The sequence below is a fragment of the Chelonoidis abingdonii genome, chromosome 13 (assembly GCF_003597395.2).
Source record: "Chelonoidis abingdonii isolate Lonesome George chromosome 13, CheloAbing_2.0, whole genome shotgun sequence".
Classification (NCBI taxonomy): Eukaryota; Metazoa; Chordata; order Testudines; family Testudinidae; genus Chelonoidis; species Chelonoidis abingdonii.
The window spans coordinates 28,910,961-28,934,185 of record NC_133781.1 but is presented as its reverse complement, the minus strand read 5'-3'; the positions used below and the strand labels follow the sequence as shown (position 1 = coordinate 28,934,185).

At 46.1% G+C, this 23,225-nt stretch overlaps 1 protein-coding gene across 4 annotated transcripts in view; it reads left to right on the top strand.

Annotated features, from left to right (window-relative positions):
* The window catches only part of SLC39A11 (solute carrier family 39 member 11), a 253,490-nt gene that overhangs the window by 175,886 nt on the left and 54,379 nt on the right, over window positions 1-23,225 (top strand). For all 4 annotated transcript variants that reach the window (XM_032797180.2, XM_032797176.2, XM_032797178.2 and 1 more), the window contains exon 7: window positions 16,799-16,868. In XM_032797180.2, the coding sequence (XP_032653071.1) occupies window positions 16,799-16,868 (70 nt within the window). The remainder of the gene's footprint in view (window positions 1-16,798; window positions 16,869-23,225) is intronic.

Below are 23,225 nucleotides of genomic sequence, written 5' to 3'. Positions count from 1 at the left end.
TTTCTGCAAGTCATCCCTCTGATGCTAGCTGACTGCATGTTCCTTATTTACCTTTAGTTAATTCAGTTGCAATTGCTCCATACAAAATGTTCCTATCTGGCCTTTCTGCTGTATGGATTTCAGTCTGAGAAGGAACATTTCTCCTTTCTGGATCCCTCAAGGCCAATTATGAGTCTGCAGGGAGTGGAGAAGGATAGGGTTTGAATGGCACACCAGTGAAATGGCTTATCCATGTAAACCTGAAGTCTAATCTGCTTGGGCTATTTATTCTGAAGTTGGTTGTTAAAAACTACCTCTAAATTTCTGCCAGCATTGCATAAGCCATGTGCCTATTTTAGTGCCTTGGAGAGTTATAATGAGCAGCTAATGCCTGATGTGGGGGATTCAGTATGTTCTCCAATTTAGAAATGATTCTGCTAGATGCTGTGTGTTAAATGATCCTCGGTATTTTTCCTGCCCACATTCTTCATTATCAGAGGGGTATTTTTAATGAAAACGTGACCCACCCTGCCCCTTTTTTAAAAGCGTTTGCCTGACTGTTTTTCCACTTGGATTGATGCTTCCATTCATTGTAGCCCATCCCTGGATCGAGTTCCAACAGGTAAAGCATACGGCAGGGAGGCAGGAATCATGCATTCTGTTTCTCATTCTCTGGCGAGCTCTGTGATCTTTATTAGATCGCTTCTCCATCCCTCCATGTCCACATCTGTACCACTTATCTGAAACATTATATAAAATTAATTCTAATGGAGAGATCCTGTTTTCATGAAAATCCCCCTTTATTACTCACAACAGTGAAGAAAAGATGTGATATTGAAACAACTGTTTTTCAAGGCTGCTATCCAAGAATGTTTTCCATGTAATTTTGAAGTAACTTAGAATCATTGGAGTTAGAAGTGGAGGAGACCTGTTAGATCATCCATCTCATCTCTGGGTTCACTAGATCAGGTTATGCCATGACTTCTCTTGCTTTGCCCAGTCTCGTCCCAAGTGATGACACTTTCACCACTTCCTTGGGGAGACTATTTGACAGTTTAATGCAACTTTATGAAAACAAAACCTGAGTGTCAAATCCCAGACTGGGATCAGGAAAGTTAGAGAACAGTCTCAGAATGGGGAAATAATGGTGCAAAGGTGCGTTGTGGTGGGAAAGCATTAACACCAGAACAAAGGTACTTAGCTGACCCTTCCTAATGCTCCTTTTTCTAGTGTTCAGGGTATTTGTGTGTGAGGAGGCTTCTCAGCCACAGCCCAGCTTCTTTTCCTGCCTGCCCTAGCAGTGAAGTCTTTATTCTGTGGTTTATACCATCAGTCTGTCACTGTTTGAGATGCCGAACAAACATGGATGGAACTTGCATCGGTTTTTGAGCTCTTTGAGCCAGATTGAACTAAACCTTGGCTCGCTAATAGCCAAGGTCTCCACTTTTGCTTTGAGACTTCGGGGTTCATTTGAACCTGAAACTCACAATGGGGGGGGGGGGGACGTTATGCAAAGGGGAGGTATAAACCCAAAGTAGTAATTGCTACAAGTCCTGTGATGAGCAGAACTCCCATTAGAACCCCAAGGCAGAACCACCCAGCAGAAGCTGAACAAGCAGTCTGTATTTCAGCGCTGTTTGGTGATATGTTTGCTTCATGCAAACTATGGAAACATGGAGCTATTTTTCTTCTTGAATCGGAAGGCTTTCCCCAGTTAGTAGAGCCTTTTTTCAGCTGGATCATGCATTTCTTAGCTGAATCACAGGCACCATTTGACACTGCCTATGCCCCAAGGCTTCAACCGACAACATACGCAAGAGTTTTATTCTGGGGAACAGGGGAGCATTTTGGAGGGTGATTCCCCCCCCCCACCCCCGTTTCCCTTTAAAAACTTCCCTTGCCCAGTCTGTTCATATTATAGACTCTGAATATGGGAACAATCTCGGAAGACAACGCTTAAACTTCTGCGGAAGGGAAAGAGATGATGAAATACATTGGAAGGGCGAGGCTTTCCAGTGCACTCTGTTCCTATTTAGGACCTTACATGACGTGGTCAGAGTTTCAAAAACACTCAGAGCTCATTGGGTGAGACTTTGAATAGGTCAATGAAACTAGTGCTCCTAAATACTTTTGGCAAATCCTTCCTGATGAGAACCGTAAGAGCTGCCAGGTGCTGAGCAGCCTTGATAGTCTGCTCTGAAAGCATTAAACCTGTTCTTGCTATGGCTATGGCTATGCTAAAAGCTGAGGGTGCGGTTCGCCTGCTCGTGTGCACATACCACCAGAGCTGTACACGTGCTAACTCTCATCAGGCGACCCATGAGCAGCAATGAAACCTCACCCTAGCTCGTAGTTTAGACGTAATCTGTTAGAAACCTCTTCCCCACTCCGTACCATCCACTATTCTGCCTTCACTATTGAGGATTCAGTTTAAGAGTTTGGCTACACTTGCAGCTGTACAGTGCTGGGAGTTAAAGCTGTCTTTGTACAGCTGTGTAGGGAAAGCGCTGCAATGTGGCCACACTGACAGTGACCAGCGCTGCAGTGTGGCCACATTTGCAGCGGTGTTGGGAGTGGTGCATTATGGGCAGCTATCCCAGTATTCAAGTGGCTGCAATGTACTTTTCAAAAGAGGGAGGTGGGGTGCGTGGGGAAGACAGAGTGAGTGGATTTTTGGAGCTGACACTGTGTCAGCTCCCTGCCTTGCAAGTTCCGACCCCTTCCCCGACCCCTCTCTCATTCACTAAATGTAAATAGCCTTCTTTGTTTTTTTTCCTCACAGACCAGATAAGCAGCTGCTCTGAAAGGGACACCTCCCCACCCCGCCTGCCCGCTGTGCTGCTTCTCTCCTCAAGCAAACACTAGCTGTGAACATTCCAAAGGGATCCCCCTGCCTCTGCTCATTCACTGCAAACAGTAGCTGTGTTTGTTGTTTAGATAAGCAGCTCCGGGAGCTCCGAGTTCACAACAAAACAAAGAGTGTAATCTTTACTTAAAAGCACTATGGGAAGGTTCTGGAGGTCAGTTACAGCGTAGTAAGATTAATCACTGTTTACACTGGCACCCCAGCAACTCTGTTCTGTTTATTCCTCTCGTCGAGGTGGGGTACATGCAGTACTGTAGCCAGGGAGATACAGCGCTGTATGTGCCTTGCCAGCGTGGACGGGGAGTAAGTTACAGCGCCCTTAGTCATAGGAGCACAGGAGACATTAAAGCAATAACCATGCATAATCATTCCAATGCCTTCACTAAATAATGACATAAGAGTTACAAAACCTTGGGGCAATTATATTAATATGCAGAACAATTACATCCTAACTAATAACGGTAATGTAAATAACTAATAAATAGGAAATCATAGTCTAACGGGGGGAGAATTGCCTTCTGAAATGGAATTAATTATTCTTAAAGCACTCTGAAAGCTGCGACGTGAGTCCATGCCAAGGACTGTCATTAATAACCAAAGAAACAAATATTAATGTTTGGTATTGATTCGGTGTCTGAAATGTTTGCATTTGTTCTGAGTTTTCCAGGCAACTCTCCCCTAGCACCACTGTGGTCATTAATTTAGCAGTATAGCTCACAGAGGGTTTCTTACTGACTGAACAGCAGAACTGCCATTGTGGCAGCAGCTGGACACGTCTGGTGGCTGCTAGTCTCTGGCTTTCTAATCTCCCATCTCCACCACTAGAGCTGCGGCTTGCTCCTTGGGGGTATTCTAGCTGATGCATGTTCTGCTTACAAAATAAAACACCCCGATCTGGTTCCACAAGAACAAGCTGCCAGGTTTCCATGTAACCTCCTAGCTTTCTCCAGAGTCCTTCTGGCTGCTGCTGCATTTGAACATGAATGACATCTATGTAAAACAGAAAGCAGGAGCTGGGGGTTGCAGCCCGTCTAGGAAACAGACGAGTACATTGATCTGTGACCTGGTGTTGTCAGGTGCAGCTTACAGAGATTCTGGGGAGAAGGCAGGGCCTCTCTGTCTTTGTCCTTGACAACGTCATCTTGTTCTTTACTCCTGACATTTTGCCTTCTGTATTACAAGCTTCTTGAGAAGGGAAAGTGAATTTGAATTTCAAGTGCTGCTTTTGTCTCCTGGGAAGCTTTTTAGAGCATTCTACAGGAAAGCATTCTGCTGCTGTGTCTCGCTCATTATTACCCAGGACACTGTATGAATTGAACTCTTCTAGGTTGTTCACCTGCTTTCTGCTACTTGTCAGTTTGTGACACTCATTATTTATTACCTCTGAGATTTCCAAAGGCGTCTGAAGGCCTTCCCACACTTGTAAATTAATTTAGATGAAGGTAGGGAGTAAAGGAGGCGATTTGCTGCTCTAAATTAGACAGATTAACCCAGTTTTTAATAACTCTGTCCATGCTGGGTGGGTGTGGCCAGGGGAAGGCCGTGCTGCCTTTAGCAGAGGAGTACTTCACCAGGGAGAGTGATCATGTCATGTGTTTTGCTTCATTCCTCCCAGCCTGACTTACAGGAAACAGAGCCATTCACAGTCAGTTGTCCTGGTTGATGGGAGCCATCAAGATTCCAAACCACCATTAATTACCCACACTTTGCATAATTACAATAGGCCCTGTCAGGGGACGGAACTCACTGCCTCGGCGCCTCCGATTGGTCGTCCAGGGAATTAGCTTTCCATCTTCCAGAGCGCCTTCTGTTGGCCGTTGTCTCGCCTTGCACTGGCCCCCGTATCCCTCCCAAAACCCAGTGCCCCTTTCTCTTGGGGCTTCCCCCTGGAAGTCCCCCCAGGGTTTCTGTGTCTCCCCACCCAGTGGAACCCCCATCCACTATCCCCGCCTAGCCTCAGTATAAGGCTACTGCCAGTCAGCATCTAGCCCCCATTCACTGGGGCAGACTGCAGTGTAAAAGCCATTGCAGGCAAGGGGGATTTGAACCTGCTGCCTCCGCCTACTCTTGGGCTACCCCTGCAACTCCAGTACCTATTTGGCCTTGCACAAGGCCGGCAGCCCTGGGGAGTTGCCAGGCAGGAGCTCCCCAGCTCCTCTTGCCTTTCCCCAGCCCTGCTTCACCTCAAGTGCCCTGGTACAATTCCCAGCAGCCAGGCCCATCTCCCTCCGCGGCTAGAGGAGACTCTCTCTGAACCTCTGACTCACAGCCCTTTTATAAGGGCCAGCTGAGGTCTGTTTGGGGCATGGCTGCAGCTGTGCCTGCTTCCCCAATCAGCCTGGGAGCTGCTTGCTCCCATCCATGGCCCTCTCCTGGGCTGTTTTAAACCCCTCAGCCCCACTGCAGGCCCTCAGAGTTATATTTCATATTTCTACTTTCAGATACGAGTGATACATTTATACAAATAGGCTGATGGCACTCGGTAGATTATAAGCTTTGAAATGATACCTCACTAGAGACCTTTTGCATGAAGCATATTTTAGTTACATTATATTCACACTCATCAGCATACTTTCATAAAATCATATAGAGTGCAACGTCACAAATACATTAAAGATTGTGAGGTGCCCAGATGCTGCTGTAATGGGGGCCACATAAGTTGGCCAGAGAGAACCAGTCCAATGTAAAATCCTAGTTGAGACAAGGCACGGAAGCTTTTACCTCGAAATACCAGGTCAAGATGAACCCCAGGTAGAAGGTATTGAGTTGAATAAAAACTTAAATTCTCAGGTAATCACAGGTGTCCTGGAGCTGGGGCTTTACCTGTGAGACCTGAGGAAATAATAAAAAAGTTGGCAGCACTGCAGCGGCTTTGCTGGAGGAGGGATACTCTTCTGTGAAAACCTGAAAGATAGAAGTTAATTGGCTTGGCTTCTACTGCGTTCTCCAGTCTTAGTTAGTTTCCAATTATCTTTAAATGAATAGGGCTTGGAGGGGGACTTGTCTAGAAATAGCTTTCTGATCCGTGCTATGCCATGTAAGCTGCAATGAATAGTATTTAAAATATGAATCCGTTTAATATAACTCACATCTTTCAGCTTGCCTGGCCTTTACAGAGACATTTACAGGAGATAAGAGAAAACTTTTGATGGGATACGGGTAGGCTGTTCCACTTTCAAGTCTATCCGTTGAACTTAAAGCTTGCACGGTATTTGCATCTTGTTTATGCAAATTAACTGAACGTTGCAACCCTGGGTTTCTATGGGTATGTCTTCGCAGCACATGTCAGTGAGCCTCCCAAAGGGGCGACAGACTCAGGCTCGTGGAACTCACGCTACCCTGCTGAAAATGCTGTGTAGACAACGCTTTGAGGCTGCACTTTGGGACAGAGCCCAGCCCCACCCCATCAGACTCAGAGCTCCAGCCTGATCCGCAATGTCTACACAGCTAATTTGAGCACAGTAGCGCAAGCCAACTCTGTCGATCCAGCCATGGGGTGTATTTGACATACCCTAATTGGCCTTGTGTATGTAGACTGGCTTGGCTGTGGTCGCCAGCTGGTTCTCTCCCTCCACATCCAATGCTGATTTTGACCAAACGGTTTTACAATGAACCCAGACATCTTGCAAGACCCAGCAAGAAACGGGTCCCCAAAGTCAGTGTGCCATGGTGGAGGCTAGTTTCAGAGCCAACAAAATAATTTGGGAGATCCTTATTCTCCTGCTGCCGTGGAAACAAGGGGTCTTATGCAAAAAGTAATTTCTAGTTTCTGATCCAGAGCATGAACATGCAGGGCTGGCCTTCTCAAAAGTGGCTATAATTCTTCTCTTGCAGCATCATGTAAACAAAGCAGGGTTCCTTGGCTACTTTAATTTAAAAACAGCCAACCCAAACCTAGGGAAACTTGGGTTAGTATCGTCTTCAGTAAACATAAATGGGAAAATGCCCTTTGTACATGCTCTTAATGGCAGATGTTCTCCTGGAGCCTCCTGCCTTCACAATTTTTCTGTAACTGAAACACTCAACTGCTTTTTTAAAATATTGGGCCAGAGTCTCTGTTCTCCTTGATCCATTCACTTCAAAAGAAAAATCTCTCATTGATTTTTTTATTCTTTTATATATTGTCCTCATCTGAGACTTTAGTGTCACAGCCAATAGATAAATGACAGCAAAGCATCTCCTTCCAGACACAGTCACTGTCTCTTACATCCATCATGCCTTCCTTTAATCAGTCTAGTGATCAGAATAGAGGACTGCCACTCAATGGCTGGCTTCTGTTCCCAGCTCTTTCACTGTCTTACTGTCTGGCTTTGGGACAGCCCTTTTAAAAATTTGTATTTCTGTCCCCCTGCCTGCAAATGGAGAATACTAGATTCCTGGATTTCTGAGCCAAGATGGGGCCGTTATGATCATCTTGTCTAACCTCCTGGCTTACCCAGGCGAGAGAATTTTATCCCTCTGAGACCCTTGAATGAAGGGTGGTGTGCAGTCCCAAGGTTTTACTATATAACAAATGGCAGATGGAATCAGAACTTAATTTGTAGGTTGCTCGGGCTCAGCATGTCTTCTGTCATGGCATCCTCCATGCACCGTGCCTGTGAGGTCATGCTGGTGGGGGTGGAGCAGTGCACTCTGAAAAATGGCATCCTCCATGTGGAATGACCTTGCACACGCTGTGTGTGCGAGGGCATGCTTGTGGGGGCAGAGCAGTGTGCCACGCTTGAGTCCTGCCTTTACACATTTAAGCACTGGATGTCATGTTATGTCAGCCAACCAGATTGCTGGATAAAGGTCAAATAAATAAAAGTGGAGCCCGTCATCATTCACCTGAATCATAAGAAGCAGAAAATGTTGCTGATGCATTTTTATGGCTGAGTTGCTCCTTGATTCACAGTCAGAAGCACTGCAAGAGGTCAGAATGGGGCAGGTCAGTAAGACTGCATTTGGAAGCTGTTGTTCTGCAGCATTGACTCCTAGTAAATGGGTTAATTAAGTCTGCCTCGGTCGTTACGTATGATAGAAATAAAGTCATTCCAAGGTGATGGTTTCTTCCTTTTCCAATAAAATTAGTGTTCTGTGCAGGATTTGAACTTAGGGTTAGTAGCAATGTAACATTTTGTTTAAAGCTAGACACCCACTCCCCCTCCAAAAAACAAAACAAACCCAGCCTCAGTCAGGGGAATGGAAATCCCTCACCCGTGCAAGAGAGAAACATCTGTGGAAGTCAAGAAGTAATGCCCCATATATACAGGTGGATGGGGGGTGGGTTTTATATATAATATCTACTCTGTATAGATTAGTTTTTCTGAGCTCTGTGTAGCTCAGAAATGTTTCTCTTTTACTGGACAGACTTCTGTTGCTGAAGGGTATTACCTCCCCGTCTTGTCTCTCTGACATCCTGGGACTAAGGCAGCTATAATAACACTCCTAAAAGATGAACACCTAATAAGCTGTATGGAATTCAGTCGCTCTGTCTCAGAATGAGGAAGAGTTGGGTGGTGTTTCCCAGAATTTGAACCGATGGTTCCTTGTTGTCCAGGTGTTTCAAACCTGAGCCCATCTTTCTGAGATAAATGGAGGGACGGAGATTGTTAGGGCCTTATTTTCATAATTGGAAGCCCAGTTGGGCACCCCTATCTGTATCTAGGCCTTTTGTGATCCATTTTAGGCACACAGGATTGGAAATTTTAGCCCCTCCATGACTTACCCAAGGCTCATAGAGTGAGTGAGTGGCAGAGCTAGCGGAATGATCCTGCAGTCCTGACTCTGTTCCTTTAATGTAAACTTGTAGACTCCCTCCTTCCTGTGATGAGATCGGACCCTGGTCTATACTACAGATTTATGTTGGTATAACTATATTTCACAGGGGTGTGGAAAATTCACTCCCCTGAGTGATGTAGTTATACTCACATAACTCCCCAATATAGACAGTGCTATGTCCATGGGAGGGCTTCTCCCATCAATGTAGCTACTACCTGTCGGGAAGCTCCCCTGTTGGCATAGGTAGCGTCTTCACTAAGCACAGCTGCAAAGCTGTAAGTGTAGACAAGCCCTTAGAAAGGTCACGCTGTGCCAGGTGCTGCCCTTCCCAGGAAAGGTGCTGCCCTTCCCACCAAAACTCATCCTACTGAAATTTGAGCCTGGTCACTCATTTTTATCAATTCTTGCTGGTCTCTTCTCTGGCTAAAAGGACCCAGTTAAACAGATCTGATTTCTCCCGTTGCTGTTCCTGTCAGATCCACCATGCAGATCAGCAGGATTCAAAGGCATATTTGTTAAGTGATGTTCATTGGCTTCTGGCGTTAATTAATTTTTGGGTTATCTTGGTATAACTTCCAGAATGAAGTTTTTAAGCTTCGTTCCTCTTTAGTGGCATTCAAGTGTGTGTGTACATTAGGAAGAGAACCTCTGGGTTATTGCAGCAGCACAAAGAATTGTGGATCTGTGGATCAGAGAATTTTAAGCTCGCATCACTGAGTGGAATAGAATCAGAAATAGTCCCGCCTCTTCCCAGCCCCTGAGGAGTAAGGTGGACGAATGGTTAGGGTGCTAGCCTGGGACTCAACAGTACTGGGTTAAATTTACAGATTACCTCTGCACAAGCCACCTCCTCTCTCTGTGCCTCAGAGTTCCCCTTTGTCACAAAGGGAATTGTACTCCCTTCCCGACCTGTGGAGATAATTGCATTAAAGACTGGGAGATGCACAGGCACTCTGGTAATGGGGGCAAGACACATTGCTAAGATGGACCTGTGCAGTACACGGAAGCTGGAGATGTTTTACTCCCCAGGCAAAGATGTAGAGGTTTCTTAACAGGTAACAAGAGACTTTGCTAGCTTACAAGTATAGTGGACACTGGTTACTATACAGTTATTCAGTATTATCCTTCAGTAATAAATATTGGGGGTGCAAACAGTGTTTACAAATCAGTGCTGTCAAGCAACCCTACAAAAACAAACCAGCTGGAACAGGTGCGTGCGTGTGTGCAAAAAAGAGAGAGAGAATCCATTGACACTGCTTCTCCTGCAGAGTGAGATCTTATATGCAGCTCGGTAATAAAGAAGCTCAGGGAGATTGCAGTGTTGCCACCATGAAATTATCATAATTAAATGTGATACCTGTATTAATTATGCTAGCTAGGATTAGGGGGAGGGAATGGGCCTCTTAATCAGGGTTTTGATTTAACATCTGAGCCATTCAGAGTCCTTAAATATCCCCAAACATATGCGAAGTAGTATTGTTCTTCAGTCATATTATAGTAGATCTTAGAGAGAGCTTTTTAATCTTCAGAACATTTTACAAGCATTATTTACTCCTCACAATACCACTGTTAGTACTGTTATCCTGATTTTACAGATGGGGAAACCGAGGCGGAGACACCAAGGCTTGCCCAGGGTCAGAACTGGGGTTGTGACTCATGGATTTCTGGTTCTCAGTTTTGTGCTCAGACCACTAGCTCTTGCACCTCAGGTTTATAATGTGCTTGGTATAAGGGCTTTACCATAGGAGTGTGGTGCCTCATGCAAGGTATGCAGAGCACCAAAGGACGGGGAGATATATAAATATATATATTTAATTACTGAGGGCATTCTGTGCCAAAAAATTTAAAATTCTTCACCAAAAATTTAAAAATTCTGCACCCAGTATGTTAAAATTCTGCACGTTTTATTTGTTAATAAATAAATGGAGAGACTCCAGCATGGCAGTGGGGAGCACAGGCCACTGGCTACACGAATGTGGAAGATCACCCCGCAGCCCCACCCCACCCCTGGGACATGGACTCAGCGGTGAGGCTGGACCCAACCCCGACACAGCACAAGCACAAGGCCAAGCCCTGGGCCTATGCCAGAAATACCCTGGGGCCCTGCCTGTCTGTGCCAGGCGCACCAGGTGTGGGGCAGGCAGGCTCAACCAGGCAGGATCCAAGTGTGAAGGGGCTCAGCGTGGGGGGGATCCAGGTATAGGGTGAGAGGGTTCTGTGTGGGACAATCGGGGTGCAGGGCAGCTCGGGAGGGGGGGGGAGTCTAGGTGTGGGGGGATCTGGATCCACAGAGGCCGTTGGGGCAGGTTTCAGGTGCAGCGAGCAATTGGACTCTGCAGGGGCTTTCAGGTAACGGATTGGAGCTCTGGAGGGTCTTGTTGTGTGGGTCCAGTGGGGAGTCTGGGTGCGATGCTAGATGGGGTCAGGTGTGTGGGTGTCGGATGTGGTGGGCTCAGGGTGGTGTGTGGGGAAGGCTCATTAGGGTGGGGGAGGAGTGCGGAGGCACGGGGGACTGGCATGGGTGGTTTGGAGTGCAGGGTGGGGTCCAGAAGGCAGGGGTCTGGGGCCAGGGGTTGCGTTTCAGTGGGTGGGGTTCGGGTATGGAGTCTAAGGGGGTCTAGTTATGGGGTGAGGTTTGGCAGGTGTCTGGTATGGAAGGTTGGAGGGTAGGGCGCACACCCCATACAGTGACCCTCACTCCCCAAACTGTGGAGCGATGGGGACAGGAGAGGGGAGGATACTGGTCCTGCAGTGGGAGTTTCTGGGGGTGGGTCTGACACAGCCCCAGCCAGTCCTGCAGGGAAGAGGAAGTCCTATCTCTCCTTCCTCCAGCCCAGCCGACTGCAGCTGATCCTGGCTCAGGTAGGAACCACTGGCTGGATGTTCCCATCCCCGTGGATTTACCTTCTCCGGCTGCTCTGGGTGGCCTGACACAATGTACCTGCACTGCTAGGGAAGTAGTGGTGATGCTCTTGCAGCTTCTTTTTGCTTCCCTGTTACAGTCATTTCCTGCAGGGAACAAATGTATGAGGGACATGAATTCTGCGCACGTGCAGTGGCACAGAATTCCCCAGGAGTTTATTTGTATTCTGTGCCTGGTGCGTGCTGCATGGGAGGAGCTGTGATTCTGTTGACTGTGGTTCGAAGAGTGACTATGTGAAAATGCCACATCTATCTGTACTGGTTCTGCTTCCTGTGCATGCCTAGATTCAGTCCTGGATTATTTTATGAGAAAATCAATTGTTTACTTCTCCTTACACTGGTAGCTTGGAGAGCCAGCACTGCTATGCAAGTGAGCAGGGACCTTCCTGAGTGCCACACATCTGCAGATTTGCTCACTAATTCTGGTTGCAGCATCTTTACCTTAGGGGGACATCTCCATGTGCCCTAACTAGATAAGTGATCTCGGGATGAGATTGCAGGGCTGGACATTAGACAGAACATCCCTTTGCTTGGTAAACGGCATAATTGATCTGCAGTGCCTAGAGAGACAACATGGACCCTACACCTGAAACTCGGTTCCAGCTCTAATCACATGGAGTCATGACGATCCAGTGTGTCCTATAGACTTAATCTAGGTTCCGATGTTTGCTGTGAGCCTGGCTGCATGGGAGATGCACAGAGAGAGAGTCAAATTCTGAATGAGCCTAGAGACTGAAGTAACTTCTTGACCCTCCAGTCTATTCCTCATGGGGAGGAGTATTGATGGGGCCGTTCCAGCGAAGCTGATGTAGTCACTGTTTTTCTACCAGCATTAAATGCACCTCCAGTTTGAGTTTGTTTAAAGTGGGTCTGTACTGCTCCTGTGGGACGGGGGTTAAGTGAAACCCTAGTTATTTTAATTGAGGATTTAGTTCTGCCAATGTCACTGAAGCACCTGAATGAACTGCCAGGTACAATAGAGTGGCAACAACAAAGTCCCTAGTGGACCTCATGGAGTTTTGGGCTCCATCGCCCTTGCCGGTAATCCAATGCCAGTAATTTTTACCAGGTTATAGGAAGTTCTGCTCAGAGAAGAGGTTTTTTGAAAGGGAAGGTAGGGATACGTAGTAGCTGATGTTGTGAATGTCATTCTAGTTATAGGTAGGAAAGTGTATTCAGATGACAAGGTTTTGCAGTATTTCCCAATAGCCGTTGACTTTCGATGTATCTAATCACCTTTGGAAATTTACTTTTCCATGTGGGTCCCCTTGTTGGTGAATTCTTTATCCCTGGCTCTCTTATGCGTCGATCTGGTCTTTGTGATCTGCATTGCCCCAGGGAGGAAGGCACAGACACTGACTTTAAAGTAGCTGTGCCTTGATCCAATTCATAAGAGCTCCAAATCCTTTCCAACTCAGCAAGGCTGTGCTCCTCAACCCAGATTATTGCATTTTTGTGTATTTAACTGCTTCTCGTTTCAGAGGGGTAGCCATGTTAGTCTGAATCTGTAAAAGCAGCAGAGAATCCTGTGGCACCTTATAGACTAACAGACGTTTTGGATCAGGAGCTTTCGTGGGTGAATGCCCACTTCGTCAGATGACATTCAGGTGCCACAGGATTCTCTGCTGCTTTTACTGCTTCTCGTTGTAATTTTTGAAAGGTTCAAGTGTTGTTTACAACGTTTTCGTAGCTGTGTTAATCCCAGGGTGTGAGACAGACAAGTTAGAGGAGGTAATGCCTTTTATTGGACCTACTTCTGTTGGTGAAAGAGAAGCTTTCAAACTACAGAGATCTTGTCACTTTCACCAGCAGAAGTGGATCCAATAAAAGATACTACCTCCCCCACCTTGTCTCTCAAAGGCTCATATATTCTGTAGTGCTTCTAATAGATTTGTATTGCAATGGCCTGTGAACATGCCTCATGTGAGCTGTCTAAGGCAGTAGAATCAACTTCTCTGTAATCTAGAAGACTAATACACCAGACAACATTTTCATGTGATTGCATAGGAGAAGTTGCCCCCTAAACTGCTTCAGTATTCTCAGGGTATGGCTACACAGCAAAAGGCTAGAAACAGAGAGTCACGGAGCCTGGGTCAGTTGACTTGGGCTTACACTATGGGGCTAAAAATATCAGTCTAGGCATTTGGGCTCTGGTTGGAGCCTGAGCTCTGAAACCTGGTGATGGAGGGGCGTCCCCAAAACCAGAAAACTGGGATTGCTTATTTACTTGGGTCTTAAATTGTAATGATGTTTCTGTGCTTCCCTGTATCCTTCTGCCCTCATATCTAAGTCCTGTGTTTGTTTGGCCTCCAAGACTGTCGTATCTGAGCACCTCCTCAACAGTGAAAATAGAAACAGCCGTCTTTTTCTCTCCCTTCCTTCCCAGCCTGTAGAAGAAGTAGCTTGGTTTTGTGAAACATTTTAGAGAACGAAAAAGGCTGATTTTGCATTGAACTCTGAACATGGTGAGGTTGATAACACGTTATTTTTTTTTCACTGAACCTTCCTTTGTGCCTGTTTGCTTGTCTGTAAAGAGACGATGATTGTATTTAACTGCTTCACATGGGGGTTGCATAAATAAATATGCTTAAGGTGCTTTGACATCAGCTACGGAAGAGGCTGAAGAAAAGTGGTGATGTTTTGTAATGTGGTCGCTTTTTCAATTGCAAATAAATTCTCGGCTCTGTGTATGTGCACGCCACATGTATTTGGGTGCACGTGCATGTCATTATATCCATTCTATTTGCATCCAGGACAGACAGGCAGGAATTAGGAAGAATGTGGGGTGGAACTATTCAGGTCTCTGACAGTGTGTTTGTTGGGGGACGGAGGGTAGTTATGAATCTGAACGGTGATTAATTGAGAGACTTTCAGATTCTTTCTTCTCCCAGTTGTGAGTGGAATGAGCCCATGGCCACTGCCAATTTCTGTTCATTACCTTCCTAATTTTACACTTTGGTAGAGCACCTGGTCCACAGTACAGCTTCCATCCTCACTCTGCGGCTTCTCCACTCAGCAAGCAGTTCCCCACGCGCCATCTGTTGATCTTAATTCCCCATTATTTGTGTTCCTGTGTATGTGCAATTTGTGCTTCTCTTTCATTAATTTCACCAGCAAGTTTCTTTCACTCCTTTTGACTCCCACTTCAGAGCGTGGTAATTACTGTGTTTTTCTTACCCGGCGTCTAAGCTCTTTCCAGAATTTAATCATGTCAGTGCTTCGGGTACTTAAGTTCTGCCCTCTGGGAGATTCACTTCTGTTCCCCATCACAGGTCAGAAAGGTAGCACCAGGGTTGAAGCCATCCAAACCATTTCAGTGGCTTCATTGCTGAACCACCCACCCTGCTGTGTGAATGTGAAATAGGGATGTAGCTGCAAAGCTCTTTATCATCTGCAGGTGCAAACTATTTGGAAGTAGCAGCATTCCATCAGCTCTCTGTTCACATCTCATTTTGTCTGCATATATTCCGGGGGGGATATTCTTAAACACCTTGTGGAGGCTCTATTGGCATTCTGCACATGGGTACTGTCTATCTGGCTTTGGAATTGTAATGTGCCTATCACATTAGCGTTGAATCTCAGGTTGCAGTAACTCTGTTCCACTCAGTGGAATTACCATGCAACAGTATTATTCGTCAGTGGACACTTAAAGATTTATAACTCTGTAGCCTTACAGTTAGGATGAGCTGGCTGCTTTGGGGTTCTCTGGCCTTATCTTATATCTTTGCCTAGAATTCAACCCAAAGTTTTAGAGGTCCCACGACCTCTGTTTCAACTTCTGCATTTTCAGCTTGGAGTGGGGAGAGGGTGAAACGGAAACGCCCAAATCTATGAAACGAGCAGTTATGTTTTTCCAGCTGACTGGGAAGGTGAAAGACCACCATCGTCATGAAAAGACCCTGCTCCTCTGAGACTTTGAGCTGTAGTTTTCAGACACTCAAAGTTCAGTTAAGTTTCAGAGAAGTGTCCAGACTGCTGGGAGCTTAATCAAAGTTCTGCCATCTTGAATGTTGCGTCAAGATGCCTGCCCAGTAGAAGTCAGCCATTTTGTCTCTGTCAGGTTGTGAAAAATCCTCTTTTACTCCAGCGTCAAATTATACAAGCAACTCCAATTTTGTTTTTGTTTTTGCTCTCTCTCGCTTGGAGAGAAGCAATGGCAGACTTTAAAAAAAAAAAAAGTGAACTGTAAAGAAACATTGCTCTGAAACTGTAGAGAATAATTTTTGTTTTGAAAGAAAAAAAAAAATTGCCGGGGAGGGAGCGGTTGGGAAGAGTTTGTGAAGAAAATCAAAAAGGCAAGAAGTGAACTGAGAAGAATAGGCTAATTATCCAGGAGGTGCAGCAAGCATCACTTCTGGGGCTGGAACCAAAGGTACATAATGATGTCAAATTGCAGGCCTCCTGCACCTGCCTGAAGGTCTAACCACCATTCTCTCCTATTAGACTGTGTGGCCACTGTAATTAGACAGCCTTGTGACTCATGTAGGAAAGAAAATGCACCTGCTAGAGGAGCTCCTAGCAGAGAGTTGAGAATTGGTGTGTTTCAGTAAGCTGCCAATCAACCACACCCTGAATATCTCTCTCATCTCTCTGTTGCTGTAGTGTAGACGCAACATGTTAGGATGGAGCAAGGTAAATAAAGTTAGCTTACTGCAGATTTCTGTCCCACTACTTAAGGAGACAAGTCTCTGTGAGCCATCGGTAACTCATAAAGAAATGTGCTTAGCAACGGTAGCATGTTTTTGCCCAGGATGTGCCATGGGGCTTTGTTCCGTGTGTGTAAGAGAGAGAGAGCATGTGAAGAATACAACATTGCTCTACAGAAACTGCCCCGCGCTCTTGTAGCTGTTGTAATCTGTAACATTTTGGACTGTAGAATACTGGACGGGCCCTGTATGAGAGCATGTATGACATTTGTCTGATTGTATTCACGAGGAGGAGGGAATGTGCTGGTGGCAAAGCCTCTTAATTCTCCACCGAGAGCCTGACTGATTGATTTGGCATTTCTGTGGTGCACAGCGCCACAGTATCTGAGCACCTCATCTCAATTGTAAAAAGGAAAATAAATGGCATGGGTTTAACAGCCATTCGAAGAATGATGGGAGCTAAATTGGAAGATCAACACACATCCCTGATCTTGAATTCAGCACATTCACAGATTATAGGCCAGAAGGGACTGTTGTGATTACCTAGTCTAGCAGAGGCTTGGTCTTTCTAGCTCCTTGACTGATCTGGGTTTTTAACTTTTGTTTCTCTCTCTCTCTCTTTCAGAGGGTCTAGCTGTTGGAGTTGGATTTGGGGCTATTGGGAAGTCAGCATCTGCGACTTTTGAAAGTGCCAGGTAAGCTACATGGGTGTTTCTGATCCTGACATTGAAAGTTTTATGCACACTCTTGCCTCTCAGACAGATTGTTCTTGATCTCGGAATGGAGTGTGAAGCTTTACAGCGTGGTTGGAGATAGGAGTATGGGTTAGTTTAAATTGGTCTGGAAAACAGAAGAAATTCTTACTGCTCTTGGACTTTTCTATTGGCTGCAATTGAAAAGTTTTTGTCAGTGATGCCCACTCTCTGAAAGTGCTTTCCACCACTGCTCCAGTAGGCAGGCAGAGCTGAGGAGTTGATAAAAGGACAGTGAGCTAATAGTGTTTGCCAGTTTGGAGGCATCTCTACACTGCAATTTAATTCCAGCGACTGGTCCGTGTCAGCTAACTCTGGCTCATGTGGCTTGGCTACAGGGCTGTCAAATAGCAATGTAGGCATTTGGGCTCAGAATACTCTGCAGCTTGCAGGATTGGGCCCTCAGAGAGATTCTTGCAGGGCAGATGTCCGTTATGGAGGATAGGTCCATCAATGGCTATCAGCCAGGATGGGCAGGGAGAGTGTCCTTAGCCTCTGTTTGCCAGAAGCTGGGAATGGGTGACAGAGGATGGCTCACTAGCTCAGTGGTTTGAGCATTAGCATACTAAACCCAGGGTTGTGAGTTCAATCCTTGAGGGGGCCACTTAGGGACCTGGGGCAAAAATCTGTTTGGGGGTTGGACTAGATGACCACCTGAGGTCCCTTCCAATCCTGATATTCTATGATTCTATATGATGACCTGTTCTGGTCATTGCCTCTGGGGCACCTGGCTTTGGCCACTGTTGGCAGACAGGATACTGGGCTAGATGGACCTTTGGTCTGACTTAGTGTGGCTGTTCTTATGTGCTGCACCATGCCTTCCTGAGCTGGTTGGAAGTAGCACTCCAGGTCTGCTTGGAGATGCCACTCTGACATAGTGATTCTAGCTCTTTCCAATAGCCATAGTCAGGTCATTTTAAACACATGACATATTTTTGGAGTGGTGTTTGAGCACAGAAAAACTGAATCAGGGAAGAGTTTTAAAGAGCATACGTCTCTCCAGTGTGCACACCTGAAGACTAGGAGTTGCTAAAGTGATGCTCTAATGCCCAATAAACAAGCACCTGAGCAACGCTGATGTTTGCTGTAGAGATGTTCAGCCATTGAACCGTTTCGTAGTGCAGCGCTCCTCGCCCCCAGCGGCTGCTGCTTTCCTTGGGAGTGTTAATGATTAATGTCAGAGATGAATAGGAAAGCCGTGTGCATCTCGGTGGGGGAGAAGCGTCGATCTTCCAGGCAGTTGCAGCTTTTTCCCCTCTGCCCTTCGTTTAATAATATCATTTAGTTGCCTCTAATTTCCTCCAAGCCCTCATCAGTGCGTCTCCAGTGTGGAGGAGTTGGATTTGACATGGCTGAAATGCTGACGGCTCTTGCTACTCTGAGTGCCTTTCCCCAAGGTTTAGTCAGAAATGAATGCACCAGCTGTCAGTGGGACCTGCGTCCAGCTTTCTGCTCCTGAGGCCCTGCCAGGCGGGGGTGGAGGAGCTGGCAACTTCAGATTAATTAACCAAATAGACTGAAGGGCAGTCTTAGCGAGCAGCTCACTTGTGTGGGCGTCGCTCTGTTGCACTGGGGACCTGGATGGGGGAGTCCCTCTGTAGTCTTTTCTGCTTCAGAAATGTGCAAAACGTTAAGCAGATTGCCTAAGAGGAGCCTCTCGGCTTGCTTCCGTCAGTATTGCTAGCCTGCTGAGGAGGAGCAGGCTGTGCTGCGGGGTGACAACAAATCTGTTTAAACATGAGAATTCTACCCTCCGGGCTGCTCACTGCTAAGGCCTTGCTCATGCTCGTCGTCCTGAAGATGACCACCATTGCTGCCAGCGCAGGGCAGGTCTGGGTGGCAAGGTAGAAAACCCTAGCAAGCGATCAGCACTCAGGCTCTTACTGGTAGAGCAGCGCCCATGGGGAAACTTGTAAAGGGAAGAAGAAAGTCTAAAATGTGTAGATAAGGTATAGAGTAGTAGGCAGATGCATGAGCTGGGAAATAAAACTGGAGTGTAAATGCCAGCCTAATCCTTCTCCTCAGATCCGGCTATGTTAACTTAAAGGAGATTGCAAAGCAGGGTCAGAGTAACACAAACTACTTGCAACAGCCAGTGGAGACATTTCCCCTTCAGCAAGCAAGGAATGAGAGAGGACCTATCTTTCCCTTTAAGGGTACGTCTGCACTACCAAAAAAATAAAATAGAAAAACCCACGAGTCTCAGAGCCCACTTCTACCACCTTGACCTCCTGGAGCTCACCCTGCGGTGCTACCAGTAGTTGTGTAGACATTCCCCTTGGGCTCAGAGACCCAATCCCCTCCCTGGTTTGCAGAGCCCAAGCTGCAGCCCCAGTGGGAATGATTATGCAGCTGTTTTTAGTGCTGTAGCATGAGCCTGAGTCAATTGACCTGGCTCTGAGACTCGCTTCTGCGGGTCGTTTTTTGCTTTAAAAAGAAAAACAGCCCTGCAGTCTGAGCTGAGCCTTTGGGTGTGACTGCTGTTCCTTTCCAGCTTTGCAGTTCGTTTTGCACAGAGCCACCATCTAACTGAGTTGGAGAGACGTATGTTTCTAGTGCAGGGTCTTTTCCCCCCAGGAGAGTTAAAAGGCACACAGTAATCTCGCTAACCTAAATAATGAATTTGGATGAGGGAGTCTTCCATCTCTCCTACCTCCTGAAGGAGTTCAGTGCTATCACTCCTGCTTTCATGAATGTTCATCTGCCAGGCATCCTGCTTTAGGAGATTGAGAAAAATTATATAACCTGCTGTAGCAAACTTCTCTTCGTTTGGGAGCAGAAATGATGCTCCTTGATCCTCACTTATAGTCTTCTTTGTAGTCCACTCCTGGACTTCCACACAGTTCTCCCAATAGATCCCCATCTTCACTTGCAGTAACGCTTGCCAGTTTTTGGACTTCCCTAGATCTGTGCCAATATATCCGAGTCTTTATGCAAAATCCCATTATTCCTGTTCAGATATGAGCCGCGGCTGCTAATTTGGTTGGATTGTGGAACAAGTGGCAGCTTTATGCTTCGGTTGCGTTGTTCATCAGGGATTGGGATGCTCATCTGCCAAAGGGTTTAGGCAAACTTTGCTTGTATACTAGCTCAGTGGTTTGAGCATTGGCCTGTGAGTTCAATCCTTGAGGGGGCCGTTTAGGGAGCTGGGGCAAAAATCTGTCTGGGGATTGGTCCTGGACCAGTTGGGCTGGACTAGTTGATCTCCTGAAGTCTCTTCCAACCTTGATATGCTATGATTCTATTGCTAATGGCCTGCTGATAGCTGTAAATCTGTAGGGATGTCATATTCTCTCTTGTCCCAACACATTCTCCTCTCCTCCCGTTATACCGTCTGACTGTGCAAAGTCCCTCTCTTCAGCTGCTGTGCTGTTAGCCAGAGGGATCAGTTTTTGCTGTGGGCTGAGTCACTCTGTTGCACCTATCCTAGGTTCTGGACACACTCAGCTTGTCTTCAGATATGACTTCACTGTCGAGTTAACTTGAGTTGTAGCTGAAGTCCTGTTCACACCCTTCACTTGAGTGTGGCCATGCTTTTAACTCAGATTGGCTGGTCCATCAGGGAGTATAAGCTACAGCTCGAATGAGCACAACTCATCAGCGTCCAACACAACCCTGCTGCAGTGTGGGCTGAGGCTAGTTCCAGCTGAGTGTTGGTGCAGTGTCTTCTCACAATTCCCCCTGGGGGTCCAGAAAGAACAGGCAAGAGCTCCCACACGTCACTGGGCGAGAATCCTAGAGCAGCTCAGCTTTCACTGCAGTGCTAAGAGCCATGGGAGATGCCCCCAGAAGTCTAAGTGGCACACACGTAGCATCAATGTGGACAAAGCAGCTCGAGTGGTGTTGTCTGCGTGTCTGCCCTTGCCGATAACTCCAGTTAACTCCGCAGTGAAGATATATCCAGTGTGCCCACAGTATTCCTAGCCCCTGTCAGTCCCAGATGCCCTCCACAATAGTACACAGCACTATCCCATAAGTACGCCTAGTCCCTGTATGCCTGGGAAGCAAAAGGCAGAGAAATGACTCAAATCCAGACCTCCCGTAAGGCCTGAAATAAATCATCATCAAACCCTTCTGGCTTTGTATTTGAATTTTATAGCAGAGACTAATGACCGCTAAGCAGTGCCCCCTGCCATTCATTTAATAGACCCACCTGTTACTTGGAGTGGCTGGGGATATGCAGCACATTCAGTGTGCGAAATAAGCCTCAAGGCTTTTCTCTATCATAGAGCAAAGAGATGTTGCTTCACAGCAACCTTATTACTCCCATATTTTTAGAGGGAGTCCCAGGCCTAGAGCCGGATGTGGATTTCAGAACAGCCCAAGTTCCTCTTTCGGCTCGATACGAACTGCGTGTCCTCGGATTCTCGAAAAAGGCAAAGTCCACATCAGGCGGAATCAAAACCTTAAATGCAAGAGAAACCTCCCTGACAGGACATGTGTGTTAGATACAGAACCACCCTGGAGCCATGATCAGAATCATCTCTGAACGTTTGTCAGAGGACTGGGAGTTACAGATAATAGAACAGTATTGGTCTGAATGTGCAACTCTAGGCATATAGGAAATTTGGATCCGTACGGGAGAAAAAATGCAACATGCTGATTTATAGAAACCTTCTCTCTATAACCTTTAAAAATAAAAGGCTCCTCATAAAGTCTATAGAGACTCCTGAGATGTGCTAACAAAGGGGCTTTTTTCTTCAGAGACTGCTCAGTAAAAGGGAAGAAGCCAGAAGCAGCTGGTTCTTTCTCTGTATTTAAAGCAGCGTTAATCATGTTAGATGAAAGTTGGAATCTGGGCCATGAAGAATATCAATGCAAATTTAACAGGCTGCAAAAGAGAAGGGAAAATAACTTAATCACCATCAATCTGTTTAACAATGTCATCTGCCGATAGCACAAGACCTGGCTTGATCTAGTCGTTTGTCCTGCAGTATGTGTTGAAGGGTCCAAGAGTTTTAAGTCGTTGCTGAATTTTGGGGAGAGGAACAATACTGCCCTCTCTCCAGCCACTGCGGACTGTAGAGAGGCAAAGCAAATGTTGGGTTAGCTAATAAATGCAGCTAGGCGAGAAACAATCTTCTTGAACTACCTCCATCTATATAAAGTCTAATAACAGTCGAGGCAGTGGAACAGCTGGCCGTGTGTGGAAGTGGACTTGTCATGACTGGAGATAGGTAAAGATGAGACATCCTTCTGGTGGGATGAAGGTAGACGGAGGGGTTCCTTTTAGCTCAAATGGACCTGCTTGCACTTCAGAGCAGTCAGCATACTGGGGCATAACAGACCAATGAGGCGCTAATGGAGTTTTTATAAATCTGTGGGTATTTGGTTTGATAAGTTCTACTAGAACATAATGTTTAACTGTCTTTGTGCTGAATGATAATCTTCAGTGCAAAAACTCTGTAAGCTGTGTACACAGGGAAGTTCTCTGTGACGTGGTACTGAAGTGCTATCCCCTCCGAGGTGAAAGGCAGCAACCGTTCTATAGCTCAGGACTGCACAAGTCCATGTTGTAGGAAGTGACACATACTTTGTCCAACAGAGAATGATGTTGGAGTGACTGATTTGGATCTTGCCTAGGAGAATGGGTTTCGCTTTCCCTGCACTGGCATAAATGCCTCCTTGGGATCTTGGATCATAGATTATGAGGACCTGGGTCACGTGGCATGTCCATTAGGCTTCTGATTTGAGGTTTTAACTTATAAACCCTGATAAAATACCCCCAATCCAAAAAAGGGTGGGGGAAGGGAAATAAGTCTTTATTGGATAAAAACTGGAAAAACACCAGAAATAGTTACATGTATCTAAGGGCTTGTCTACACAGAGCAGTAATGTAGTCTATGGGCTTGTTTTTTAAGCGCACAAATGTGTTATTCATTAATTGTTCCATGTAGACTAGTGGTTCTCAACTTTTCCAGACGACTGTCCCCCTTTCAGGAGTCTGATTTGTCTTGCAGACCCCCAAGTTTCACCTCACTTCAAAACGACTTGCTTACAAAATCAGACATAAAAATACAAAAGGGTCACAGCCTCACTGTTATTGAAAAATTGCGGACTTTCTCCTTTTTACCATAGAATTATAAAGTAAATCCATTGGAATACAAACACTGTACTGACTTTTCAGTGTATAGTATACAGAGCAGTCTAAACAAGTCATTGTCTGTATGGAACTTCAGTGTCCTGATGTGGCTACTGCTTTTTCTGTAGCCTGTTGTAAACCCAGGCCAATATCTAGACGAGTGGATGTACCGCCAGGGGTACATGTAACCCTGGTTGAGAACCCCTGGTGTGGATGCT